This window comes from Hyla sarda, chromosome 2 (assembly GCF_029499605.1).
Source record: "Hyla sarda isolate aHylSar1 chromosome 2, aHylSar1.hap1, whole genome shotgun sequence".
In the NCBI taxonomy this organism is placed as follows: Eukaryota; Metazoa; Chordata; class Amphibia; order Anura; family Hylidae; genus Hyla; species Hyla sarda.
The window spans coordinates 171,457,273-171,470,903 of record NC_079190.1 but is presented as its reverse complement, the minus strand read 5'-3'; the positions used below and the strand labels follow the sequence as shown (position 1 = coordinate 171,470,903).

General features: G+C 45.2%; 1 protein-coding gene across 8 annotated transcripts in view; it reads right to left on the bottom strand.

Moving 5' to 3' along the window:
* MYO16 (myosin XVI) overlaps positions 1-13,631 on the bottom strand; it is a 483,589-nt gene that overhangs the window by 113,306 nt on the left and 356,652 nt on the right. For all 8 annotated transcript variants that reach the window (XM_056555738.1, XM_056555737.1, XM_056555733.1 and 5 more), the window contains 2 exons: positions 13,348-13,500; positions 1,455-1,655 (listed from right to left, as the gene is read on the bottom strand). In XM_056555738.1, coding sequence (XP_056411713.1) covers positions 1,455-1,655; positions 13,348-13,500 — 354 coding nt within the window. The remainder of the gene's footprint in view (positions 1-1,454; positions 1,656-13,347; positions 13,501-13,631) is intronic.

Below are 13,631 nucleotides of genomic sequence, written 5' to 3'. Positions count from 1 at the left end.
CGCGGCATCTGAGGGGTTAATCTCGGACATCCGCACGATCACGGATGCCTGCCATTACCGGCAGGTCCCTGGCTGCTGATAGCAGCCAGGACCTGCTGCGCATGACGCGAGCACCGGTTCGATGCTCACGGTCATGACGGAGGATAAGTGTATGTCATGTGCGTTAAGTACCACCGCACCATGACGTCCATTTACGTCCGTTGTTGTTAAGGGGTTAATGTTGTGCCCCTTCATTATAACTCAACTGCCAGGCATTAATGTCTGAACCTTGGCAACAAAATTGAGTACACCCCTAACTGGAAATGTCCAAATTGGGCCCAAAGTGACAATATTTTGTGTGGCCACCATTATTTTTTCAGCACTGCATTTAGCCTCTTGGGCAATGAGTTTACCAGAGCTTCACATGTTGGCATTGGAGTCATCTTCCACTACTCCATGATGACATCAAGGAGCTGGTGGATTTTACGGGGAAATGGTTAATTGGGCCCAATTTGGACATTTTCGCTTATGGGGTGTGCTCACTTTTGCTGCCAATGTTTAGAGGGGACACAACATTTAACACTATAATACAGGCTGTGCCCTCACTACTTTACATTATAGCAGAGTGTCATTTTCTTCAGTGTTGTCACATGAAAATATATAATAAAATATTTACAAAAATATAAGGAGTGTACTCACTTATCTCAGATGCATTTTTCAGTATTTTTGCTTATTTCAGTGATATGTACCTTCTGTCTGCTCTACCTGCTGAATTTGCTGGCCATAAAATGCCAAAAATACACATTAAACTGCAAATAGAGCAAATCTAGATTAGAATTCTCTCATTCTAATTTACACTCCCCATGCCACTGAACTACAAATCAGGGTGATATAAGTACATAAAGGCATTTACGTATATTTGCTGGAAGGTGAGGCTAGTAATTTGTGATAAATATAAAGTAATATATAGCAACTATTCCAGTATATTGGCTCAGCTGGCAAACCATGACACATATAACACTAATGAACTGTAGACATGTTGTGGCAGCAGGATCATTATGGGGAAGCTGCACATATACACATCCTGCTGCTTCAGCAGATCACAAGGCTTCTATACAAATGACAAGTCAGAGCAGATTTCAAATACCATGTGCCAGGCTATGAAAGAACCATTGACTGTCATCCAAACAGTTCATTAGCTTATTCTTCCTCAGCCTATCAGGAGGATCGTCTAAGAAACAGATTATTCATTCCATGACCCATCATCTTAATAAATGGCATTGAAAAGGAAAAAGCATATTTTAAAATAATAACATGCCCATTAATAAATCTACCAATTACTAAAATATTTTAGCTTCTGAAATCTGAAGATTTGTATTGTGTGAGCAAAACCACTTTTCAAAAGAGAAGGAAGAACAAAGCAGACGTTTCCACCCCTTGTGTATGGCCTTGTCTGCTCAATAGACGCAGCTTACCCTTCCAGCATAATGCATAATTGTGAAGACAGGGCCTTGTTCCTTGGATGTGACATTGCCATTTCCATCTTTTGCTGATGTATACACTGTATTTGAATTTGATGTCTCCAGGAGTGACTGAAGACGTTTGGAAAGGCTTTGTTCCATAGGATGAATGGACTGACTTTCTTCATCTAGAATAGACAGAAAACCTGAAGGCTTCTGAAAAACAAATACATTTTTGTTTGGGTTTATTATCAGATGACCATGACATACTTAAAATAAACCTAAAAATAAGAAAATATAATGTGAGAATTGTGGAATGTAATCTATTAACATCCAATCAACGTGCTGATAGATAGATATATGCCATTAGAGAAATGCATAATTAGAGATAGATAAACAGATAGATGTAAGATAAATAATTCCTTATAATAGGGGCACTCCGCCCCTAGACATCTTATCCCCTATCCAAAGGATAGGGGATAAGATGTCAGGTCGCCGGAGTCCCGCTGCTGGGGACCCCGGGGATCGCTGCTGCAGCACCGCGCTATCATTACTGCACAGAGCGAGATCGCAATACAGGGGCCGGAGCATCGTTACGTCACGGCTCCGCCCCTCGTGATGTCACGGCCCGCCCCAATCAATACAAGTCTATGGGAGAGGGCATGGCGGTCATCACGCCCCCTGCCATAGACTTGCATTAAGGGGACAGGCCGTGATGTCATGAGGGGCGGAGCCATGATGTCACGCGGCTTCGGCCCCTGTATCTCCTGTCATTATGCACAGAGCAAACTCGTTCTGTGCAGTAATGATAGCGGGGTGCCGCAGCGGTGATCCCCGGGGTCCCCAGCAGCGGGACCGCGGTGATCTAACATCTTATCCCCTATCCTTTGTATAGGGGATAAGATGCCAGGGGTGGAGTACCCCTTTAAGTTTAACTACTTGCAACATTACTTTATTTTTAATTTTAGATGCACACATATGTCATAAAAAATTTAATGGTCCTCATTTACTAAAGTCCAAACGACTCTTTTTCTCGGTTATTGCGCCTAAATTTTAGTCGCAACGTCTGTGCGACTATTTATGCAACCAAATTTTTGTCGCACAACCCACACTTTAGAAAACACTCGGTGTGTTTTTTTTTTCCACTCTGAAATGGGCGTGTTTTATGCAAAAATTGGTGTTTTACGGACAAAAAACAAAAAATACTCTGAGTACTTCCAAAATCACTCGAGAAAAAGTGTGAGTTTGCCTCACACAATAACCGACAGCCAAGATGCCGAGTGAAATTCCAAAAATGGAGTGGTTTGTAACAAGGAACTGTTTACCATTGTGTTTTTTGTGAAAGTAGCTTGTTTTATAACCTGAAAACATTTTGTACAGTTCAACACTTTTATGAATAAAATATTGAATGCTTTTGTGATAGTTAATGTTTATTTTTATTTTTCGAACTCATTTGCAACATTAGTTTTAAATCAATTTAACACCCAAGCTGATAAACAAGGATAATTGTTGTAATGTTTGAAAAATTATAACACATGAATACTTTTGATTCATGGAAACATTTTTAAACAAACAAGCCTAAACCATTTTGATTCCCACAACTAATTTCTTTAGCTTTGAGTTTGTGCGACACAATTGACTAGTGTGACACAAAAAAACGTGCGACAGAATAGTAAAAAGACGAGTGATATTGAAATCACTCCAGAATAAACACTCCACTCAATCAGGGCCAATGTCTAAAATGACATACGTAAAATCACACAGAACTGGTGAACTAAACAATTGATGACAACTGATGCATGTTATCATCAGTTGTGGCATCAGTTGCATCCAGATTTGGGCTGGGATAATGTATGCCAGATGCCGGACATGTGTAATCCCAGCCTTACACCTGATACATGCATCTGCACAACCTTCATTCTCATCTACAAACAACATAATAGGGGGAAGAAAGAAAAGTGACATCCATTGACATTTAAAGGGGTAATCCGCTGAACAGCTGTCAGTAATGGTCTGTCATTGGGGAGGAGGAGAGTCCTAGTGCCTGCGAGTCCAGAGGTGCTGGGGACCAAAGAAGCCTAAAGTCACAAATCAAGAACCAACAAAAGAACAAACAGGGCACCCAAGGCCGGAAGAAGCGCAACTAGCGCAAAACTTCGCCAGCAGTCGCCTCGCTTCTGAGCGCCCTGCTTCATGTCTGAGATCGGGTCGACCATCGTTGCCAGAGGAGTCGAGCTACTGCAGCCCTGCGGAGATATATATATATATATTTATATATATATATATATATAGTGTATTATATATTGTTTGAATATTGTAAAGGATTATTAGTTGTATGGGTATTCGTGAAAGAATGCTTCTATGGACCATGAAATAGAAGAGAATAGAAGAGACTTACTTTTAGCTATTTTAGTATTACTAACTCAACAATTCGTTGAGAGGTTCTCACCTACTGTTCTTACCTCATTTTACTTTATTATGACCCTTCTCATTATTTTCTTTTCCAGCATAACTGCATTTCACTAGCGTTCTTTCAGTCAATATATAGCTTACTGAGTACTTCTAGCAGAACTCTTCTTATATTATTACATATGTGGGCAAATCCTAATTGTGGGCAACTCCTAAAGTTTTAAGGAGACTATAGGAGACTATGTGATCCTTAAAGGGGTTGTCTTGTCATAAACACTGATATTATATCACTAAGATATACCATTGATGAAAGATGGTCCTGATAGTCTTTTTATAGAACAATATAGTCAATGGATAAACATGCAGCAACAAACAAACAAAAACATAGTATAATGGCAGATGGTGTGGATCCACTATACCTGTTGTGGACAATGTCGTGAGCCGTATCAGGGAGTGGAGTCTAAGGAGCCGTTGATTTTCACCGGAGTCCGCTGCAAAGCAGGATGGACTTCTTGCGGCAGGCAGCTCCCAGGTCGCTACCCCTGACAAGACTCAACCACAAAGACTGCTGAGGAGATGCGTGGCACAAAAGGCATGAGACAGAGTTGTAGTGAGGGACTGGCAGGAGGTCAGGACTGGCGGCACTGTAGCAAGGTCAGGTCACGTAACAAGCGGTCAGAGGGCTGACTGCACAGGAGCAAGGTCAGGATATGTAGCAATGGGGTCAGATACGCGGCAAGGCAAGACACAAACAGTACGGGAGGATGGAGCAGGAGTGCGCCCGCTTTCAGCGCATCTGGCCGTAGCGCTACTCATAACACTACAATGCTAAGTTGTAGCAAAAAGTACAAAAAAGCAAGTTCTACAATGCTTTGCCACCTCATTCTAGTGGCTGCCAAGAGTGAGTGACCATGGTTGGCCATGTCCCTACTGGACAAGGCATTGCATATCCTATCATTGTAAAAAAAAGTATTAGGTATATGCATGAGGTATCTGCAAAAAAAGTTGACAGTGCCTCTCACTGTATTTTCTCACTGTTACGCCGAGCGCTCCGGGTCCCCGCTCCTCCCTGGAGCGCTCGCAACATCCTCGCAATTGCAGCGCCCCGGTCAGACCTGCTGACCGGGTGCGCTGCGATACCTCTCCCAGCCGGGATGCGATTCGCGATGCGGGTGGCGCCCGCTCGCGATGCGCACCCCGACTCCTGTACCTGACTCGCTCTCCGTCGGTCCTGTCCCGGCGCGCGCGGCCCCGCTCCTTAGGGCGCGCACGCGCTGGGTCTCTGCGATTTAAAGGGCCACTGCGCCACTGATTGGCGCAGTTGGCTTAATTAGTGTGTTCACCTGTGCACTCCCTATTTATACCTCACTTCCCCTGCACTCCCTCGCCGGATCTTGTTGCCATCGTGCCAGTGAAAGCGTTTCCTTGTGTGTTCCTAGCCTGTGTTCCAGACCTCCTGCCGTTGCCCCTGACTACGATCCTTGCTGCCTGCCCCGACCTTCTGCTACGTCCGACCTTGCTCTTGTCTACTCCCTTGTACCGCGCCTATCTTCAGCAGTCAGAGAGGTTGAGCCGTTGCTGGTGGATACGACCTGGTTGCTACCGCCGCTGCGAGACCATCCCACTTTGCGGCGGGCTCTGGTGAATACCAGTAGCAACTTAGAACCGGTCCACCAGCACGGTCCACGCCAATCCCTCTCTGGCACAGAGGATCCACCTCCTGCCAGCCGAGTCGTGACAGTAGATCCGGCCATGGATCCCGCTGAAGTTCCACTGCCAGTTGTCGCCGACCTCACCACGGTGGTCGCCCAGCAGTCGCAACAGATAGCGCAACAAGGCCACCAGCTGTCTCAACTGACCGTGATGCTACAGCAGCTACTACCACAGCTTCAGCAATCATCTCCTCCGCCAGCTCCTGCACCTCCTCCGCAGCGAGTGGCCGCTTCCGGCCTACGACTATCCTTGCCGGATAAATTTGATGGGGACTCTAAGTTTTGCCGTGGCTTTCTTTCACAATGTTCCCTGCACTTGGAGATGATGTCGGACCAGTTTCCTACTGAAAGGTCTAAGGTGGCTTTTGTAGTCAGTCTTCTGTCTGGGAAAGCTCTGTCATGGGCCACACCGCTCTGGGACCGCAATGACCCCGTCACTGCCTCTGTACACTCCTTCTTCACGGAGATTCGAAGTGTCTTTGAGGAACCTGCCCGAGACTCTTCTGCTGAGACTGCCCTGCTGAACCTGGTCCAGGGTAATTCTTCCGTTGGCGAGTACGCCATCCAATTCCGTACTCTTGCCTCCGAATTATCCTGGAATAATGAGGCCCTCTGCGCGACCTTTAAAAAAGGCCTATCCAGCAACATTAAAGATGTTCTGGCCGCACGAGAAATTCCTGCTAACCTGCATGAACTTATTCATCTAGCCACTCACATTGACATGCGTTTTTCCGAAAGGCGTCAGGAGCTCCGCCAGGATATGGACTTTGTTCGCACGAGGCGTTTTTTCTCCCCGGCTCCTCTCTCCTCTGGTCCTCTGCAATCCGTTCCTGTGCCTCCCGCCGTGGAGGCTATCCAAGTTGACCGGTCTCGCTTGACACCTCAAGAGAGGACACGACGCCGCATGGAGAATCTGTGCCTGTACTGTGCCGGTACCGAACACTTCCTGAAGGATTGTCCTATCCGTCCTCCCCGCCTGGAAAGACGTACGCTGACTCCGCACAAAGGTGAGACAGTTCTTGATGTCAACTCTGCTTCTCCACGCCTTACTGTGCCTGTGCGGATATCTTCCTCTACCTTCTCCTTCTCTACTATGGCCTTCTTGGATTCCGGATCTGCAGGAAATTTTATTCTGGCCTCTCTCATCAACAGGGTCAACATCCCGGTGACCAGTCTCGCCAGACCCCTCTACATCAATTGTGTTAACAATGAAAGATTGGACTGTACCGTGCGTTACCGCACGGAACCCCTCCTAATGTGCATCGGACCTCATCACGAAAAAATTGAGTTTTTGGTCCTCTCCAATTGCACTTCCGAAATTCTCCTTGGATTACCGTGGCTTCAACGCCATTCCCCAACCCTTGATTGGTCCACAGGAGAAATCAAGAGCTGGGGTACTTCTTGTTTCAAGGACTGTCTTAAACCGGTTCCCAGTACTCCCTGCCGTGACCCTGTGGTTCCCCCTGTAACCGGTCTCCCTAAGGCTTATATGGACTATGCTGACGTGTTTTGCAAAAAGCAAGCTGAGACTTTACCTCCTCACAGGCCTTATGACTGTCCTATTGACCTCCTCCCGGGCACTACTCCACCCCGGGGCAGAATTTATCCTCTGTCCGCTCCAGAGACTCTTGCTATGTCTGAATACATCCAGGAAAATTTAAAAAAGGGGTTTATCCGCAAATCCTCCTCTCCTGCCGGAGCTGGATTTTTTTTTGTGTCCAAAAAAGATGGCTCCCTACGTCCTTGCATTGATTACCGCGGACTTAATAAAATCACGGTAAAGAACCGCTACCCCCTACCTCTTATCTCAGAACTCTTTGATCGCCTTCAAGGTGCCCACATCTTTACCAAACTGGACTTAAGAGGTGCTTATAATCTCATCCGCATCAGGGAGGGAGACGAATGGAAGACTGCATTTAACACCAGAGATGGACACTTTGAGTATCTGGTCATGCCCTTTGGCCTGTGCAACGCCCCTGCCGTCTTCCAAGACTTTGTTAATGAAATTTTTCGTGATCTCTTATATTCCTGTGTTGTTGTGTATCTGGACGATATTCTGATTTTTTCTGCCAACTTAGAGGAACACCGCCAGCATGTCCGCATGGTTCTTCAGAGACTTCGAGACAATCAACTTTATGCCAAAATGGAGAAATGTCTGTTTGAATGTCAATCTCTTCCTTTCCTAGGATACTTGGTCTCTGGCCAGGGATTACAAATGGACCCAGATAAACTCTCTGCCGTCTTAGATTGGCCACGCCCCTCCGGACTCCGTGCTATCCAACGTTTTTTGGGGTTCGCCAATTATTACAGACAATTTATTCCACACTTTTCCACTATTGTGGCTCCTATCGTGGCTTTAACCAAGAAAAATGCCAATCCCAAGTCCTGGTCTCCCCAAGCGGAAGACGCATTTAAACGGCTCAAGTCTGCCTTTTCTTCTGCTCCCATGCTCTCCAGACCTGACCCATCTAAACCCTTCCTATTGGAGGTAGATGCCTCCTCAGTGGGAGCTGGAGCGGTCCTTCTACAAAAAAATTCTTCCGGGCATGATGTTACTTGTGGTTTTTTTTCTAGGACCTTCTCTCCGGCGGAGAGAAACTACTCCCTCGGGGATCGAGAACTACTGGCCATTAAATTGGCACTTGAGGAATGGAGGCATCTGCTGGAGGGATCAAAATTTCCAGTTATCATTTACACCGATCACAAGAATCTCTCCTATCTCCAGTCTGCCCAACGGCTGAACCCTCGCCAGGCCAGGTGGTCGTTGTTCTTTGCCCGTTTTAACTTTGAAATTCATTTTCGCCCTGCCGACAAGAACATTAGGGCCCATGCCCTCTCTCGTTCCTCGGATGCCTCGGAAGTAGAGGTCTCTCCGCAACACATCATTCCTCCTGACTGTCTGATCTCCACTTCTCCAGCCTCCATCAGGCAAACTCCTCCAGGGAAGACCTTCGTTTCTCCACGCCAACGTCTCGGGATTCTCAAATGGGGTCACTCCTCCCACCTCGCAGGCCATGCGGGCATCAAAAAGTCCTTGCAACTCATCTCTCGTTTCTATTGGTGGCCGACTCTGGAGACGGATGTTGTTGATTTTGTGCGGGCCTGTACTGTCTGTGCCCGGGATAAGACTCCTCACCAGAAGCCTGCTGGTCTCCTTCATCCTCTGCCTGTCCCCGAACAGCCTTGGTCACTGATTGGTATGGACTTTATTACAGACTTACCCCCATCCCGTGGCAACACTGTTGTTTGGGTGGTCATTGATCGATTTTCCAAGATGGCACATTTTATTCCTCTTCCTGGTCTTCCTTCAGCGCCTCAGTTGGCAAAACAATTTTTTGTACACATTTTTCGTCTTCACGGTTTGCCCACGCAGATAGTCTCGGATAGAGGCGTCCAATTCGTGTCTAAATTCTGGAGGGCCCTCTGTAAACAGCTCAAGATTAAATTAAACTTCTCTTCTTCTTATCATCCCCAATCCAATGGGCAAGTAGAAAGAATTAACCAGGTCCTGGGTGACTATTTACAGCATTTTGTTTCCTCCCGCCAGGATGACTGGGCAGATCTTCTACCATGGGCCGAATTCTCATACAACTTCAGAGTCTCTGAATCTTCTGCTAAGTCCCCATTTTTCGTGGTGTACGGCCGTCACCCTCTTCCCCCCCTCCCTACTCCCTTGCCCTCTGGTTTGCCCACTGTGGATGAAGTGACTCGTGATCTTTCCACCATATGGAAAGAGACCCAAAATTCTCTTTTACAGGCTTCATCCCGCATGAAAAGGTTTGCCGATAAGAAAAGAAGAACTCCCCCCATTTTTGCTCCCGGAGACAAGGTATGGCTCTCCGCTAAGTATGTCTGCTTTCGTGTCCCCAGTTACAAACTGGGACCACGCTATCTTGGTCCTTTCAAAGTCTTGTGCCAGATTAATCCTGTCTCTTACAAACTCCTTCTTCCTCCTTCTCTTCGTATTCCCAATGCCTTCCATGTCTCTCTCCTTAAACCACTCATCATCAACCGTTTCTCTCCCAAACTTGTTTCTCCCACTCCTGTTTCCGGTTCTTCTGACATCTTCTCCGTGAAGGAGATACTGGCCTCCAAGACGGTCAGAGGAAAAAGATTTTTCTTGGTAGATTGGGAGGGCTGTGGTCCAGAAGATAGATTCTGGGAACCTGAGGACAACATCCTAGACAAAAGTCTGGTCCTCAGGTTCTCAGGCTCCAAGAAGAGGGGGAGACCCAAGGGGGGGGGGTACTGTTACGCCGAGCGCTCCGGGTCCCCGCTCCTCCCCGGAGCGCTCGCAACATCCTCGCAATTGCAGCGCCCCGGTCAGACCTGCTGACCGGGTGCGCTGCGATACCTCTCCCAGCCGGGATGCGATTCGCGATGCGGGTGGCGGCCGCTCGCGATGCGCACCCCGGCTCCCGTACCTGACTCGCTCTCCGTCAGTCCTGTCCCGGCGCGCGCGGCCCCGCTCCTTAGGGCGCGCGCGCGCCGGGTCTCTGCGATTTAAAGGGCCACTGCGCCACTGATTGGCGCAGTTGGCTTAATTAGTGTGTTCACCTGTGCACTCCCTATTTATACCTCACTTCCCCTGCACTCCCTCGCCGGATCTTGTTGCCATCGTGGCAGTGAAAGCGTTTCCTTGTGTGTTCCTAGCCTGTGTTCCAGACCTCCTGCCGTTGCCCCTGACTACGATCCTTGCTGCCTGCCCCGACCTTCTGCTACGTCCGACCTTGCTCTTGTCTACTCCCTTGTACCGCGCCTATCTTCAGCAGTCAGAGAGGTTGAGCCGTTGCTGGTGGATACGACCTGGTTGCTACCGCCGCTGCAAGACCATCCCGCTTTGCGGCGGGCTCTGGTGAATACCAGTAGCAACTTAGAATCGGTCCACCAGCACGGTCCACGCCAATCCCTCTCTGGCACAGAGGATCCACCTCCTGCCAGCCGAGTCGTGACACTCACATAATAAAAGCACAATTGTGCTCAGGATCAGGACAGTTGTTTCACATACACAGATCAGCCATAACATTTAAATACCTGCCTACTATTGTGTAGATGCCCCTCATCCTGCTAAAATAGCCGAGTAATTAAGGCATGGAGTCCATAAGACCTCTGAATATGTCTTCTGGTATCCGCCACCATCATATTAGTGGTAGATCCTTAAACCCAAAGACTTTGAACCTTTGTCATGTTCCTTATAGCATTCCTGAACAATATTTGCTGAAAGAGGCCTCTACCATTAGGGAATACCAATGCTATGAAGTAGTATGCTTGGTCTGCAAAAATGTCCAGACAGATGTTACATGTCAAATTAGGGCTCATTTCTCACCATGTTTTTCTGTTTCTGTTGGCCATATACATCTCGAAAGCATAAAGATACTTGTGCCGTATCAGTTTAACATACACATAAGTTTCTATTATAAAAGTCCAGAATGTTTTTATTTCATTAGTTTCCATATCTTTGTGTTTAGTTTTTTTTGCTGGATAGGATAATGCAGACTTCTCTGCCATTAAATCCAGGTTTATACGTCACTTTCTCTCTGTCTGCAGCAAAAAAATATTCAAAGTACAGGAGACTGAATTGTGTTGGATGGTATCAAATAGTATCCATTTTGGTTGTCTATTTAACATACTTTTTTTTGCTGTGTCCAGCAAATAAAAAAAAAATGATATTCTGATGTATTGACAAAAATCTGGTGTGAAAGAAGCCTTTCACCCACATTAATGCCAGGAACCAAGGTGTCCCAGGTGAACATTGCCGTAGAGCATTATGGCTAGCTTGGCTTCCTCCCATAGTGTATTCTGGTGCCAACTCTTCCCAGATAAGCAATGCACACAAATCCTGGAGTCAAGATGATGTAAAGAGGAAACATGATTCCATAGCCTAAGCCATTTTCTTCCATTGCCCCATGGTCCAGTTTTGATGCTCACTTGGCAATTGTGTGGGGGTCTGAGAGAGAATCCAGAGGTCAATAGAACCCAATTTTGTATGGGCTTTTCGAACACTGCCAGGTCTTGCCCCAAAGAGAATGAATGTAGCAGTAGCAGCACATGCATACTACTTCTCCATTTAATCTTGGGACAATTGATCTACGTTCTTGAGGTCTGGGGTGATTTTTTGATTTTGGAATAACATTTTTTTAATTTTATTTTAATTCTATTTTATTTATATTATTTCTTATTTCATTTTTTATCTTAATTTTTTTTCTCATTTCAATTCATTCTCATCACTCATGTAGATATATACTCTTCTTACCATTAAAATAATTAATATTTCATTTCCAATTTTCTGACCATACAATCTACACCAGATATACACCTGACATCACACTTTCATATTTTCAATTTGTATATCAGATTGCTTAAAACAATTTGACCCTGTTCCCCACACATAGTTTCTATAGTTTTTTTTATGGATGAAACAATAAATAATTTATTACAAAACTGAGAGCTTTTAGCTGGTAATCTTTCTGTGTAAATACTCGTACAAATGGTCTATATCCTTTTATATTGGTTTAAACTGTATTTAATCCACAGTCCACACAGGTGTATAGACACCTCCAACACTCCGAATTCCATGGAGGAATCCAGGATCCGTATTTTTTGTTACATAACGCCCACATGGAGGAATCCAGGATCTGTATTTTTTGTTACATAACGCCCACATGTCAATCAAAATGTCACCTTATATAAGATCAGATTCCTATTTTCATTCCCACTTTTGCCATTGAAAACGGGGGTTCTTCCCGAAACGCGTCTGGCTATTAGCTATCACCCAAAAATCCACTTTGCCTTTTTTAACTCTTGACGAGGATTGATTCTTCATTCTCAAGTGCTGGAGTCCCCTGCTCAGCAGACCACCATTCACTGAGTAACTGCCACAGCACGAGGAAGCGGCCGCAGCGAGTGATCTGCATATCCCCACCCCTGTGATCCCACATCCCTGCTGCTGTCAACTCATCCATCCAGGGCCGGACGCAGCTCCGAGCCACCTGCCACCATAGACCTATGTGCCAGGATATCCACAACAAAACGGAACAAACATCTAAGAAGACTGTGGGTATTTCTACCAGGCTGGGTGTGCTGTGAGCACCAGCACCCGTGCCAATCTACACAACGCTATATTTCATCATATTCATTCCTTACACATTAGACTGCTACAAACCACAATTGTATTTACAGCGCTGCTACTATTTTTACTCTATTATTATTATACATCATTTTACAAGTGATTCTAACTTTTTCCTTGTCAAAGACTGGTACCATCATTTTAAAACCATTTTTTATGTTGCATTATGCTATACTGCTTTTAACCTACATATATATCATTATCTCTGTAGCAAGGGCCCTGCTCAGAGACTGGATTTTATTACCAACTATATTGGCAATATATTTGAATAAAGCACATTGTATTTAGATACCAGCCACATCTCCCATATCATTTTTTCCCACACACACACTAGCACAAAATACTAACTGTGCCTAAGGTCTGAATTTCTAAATTTTTATTACTGATTTTGGAATAACCCCTTTAAATCAGTCATCTGCTTAAAAGTCTAAAATTCCAGAGCATAAAACATAAATTATTAGTTTTTTCTATAAACAGCGCACATGTGAATACTGCATTCATACAGTATATACATGTAACAATTTCTAAGGAGTTATTCTTTAAATATTCTATTTTACAGCCATTTATTGCACACAAAAACTCTACAGGCTAATACGCAGCCTGCAGTGAACTGCAAATGTATATAATATTAAGAATTGTGTTTTACAAAAATGTGGAATACCTGGAAGAAAAAATCCAGCACTGTTGTATGGTTTCCAGGACAATACATGGTTTCCATGGAAACTCCCTCTTGTTCACATTCAGTTTGTTCTTGTAGAAATAGCACTTCATTGATATACTGGTGGATTTTTTCATTGGTCAGATTAATGCATAGCTGTAAAAGCAAGAAACATTACACGTAAACATCAAAAGGAAAAATAATAGGCAACATCATTATGTGTCGACAACTTCATCTTACATTGTGAATGACATGAAAGCATAACAAACACTCTCTTTTAAGCTACC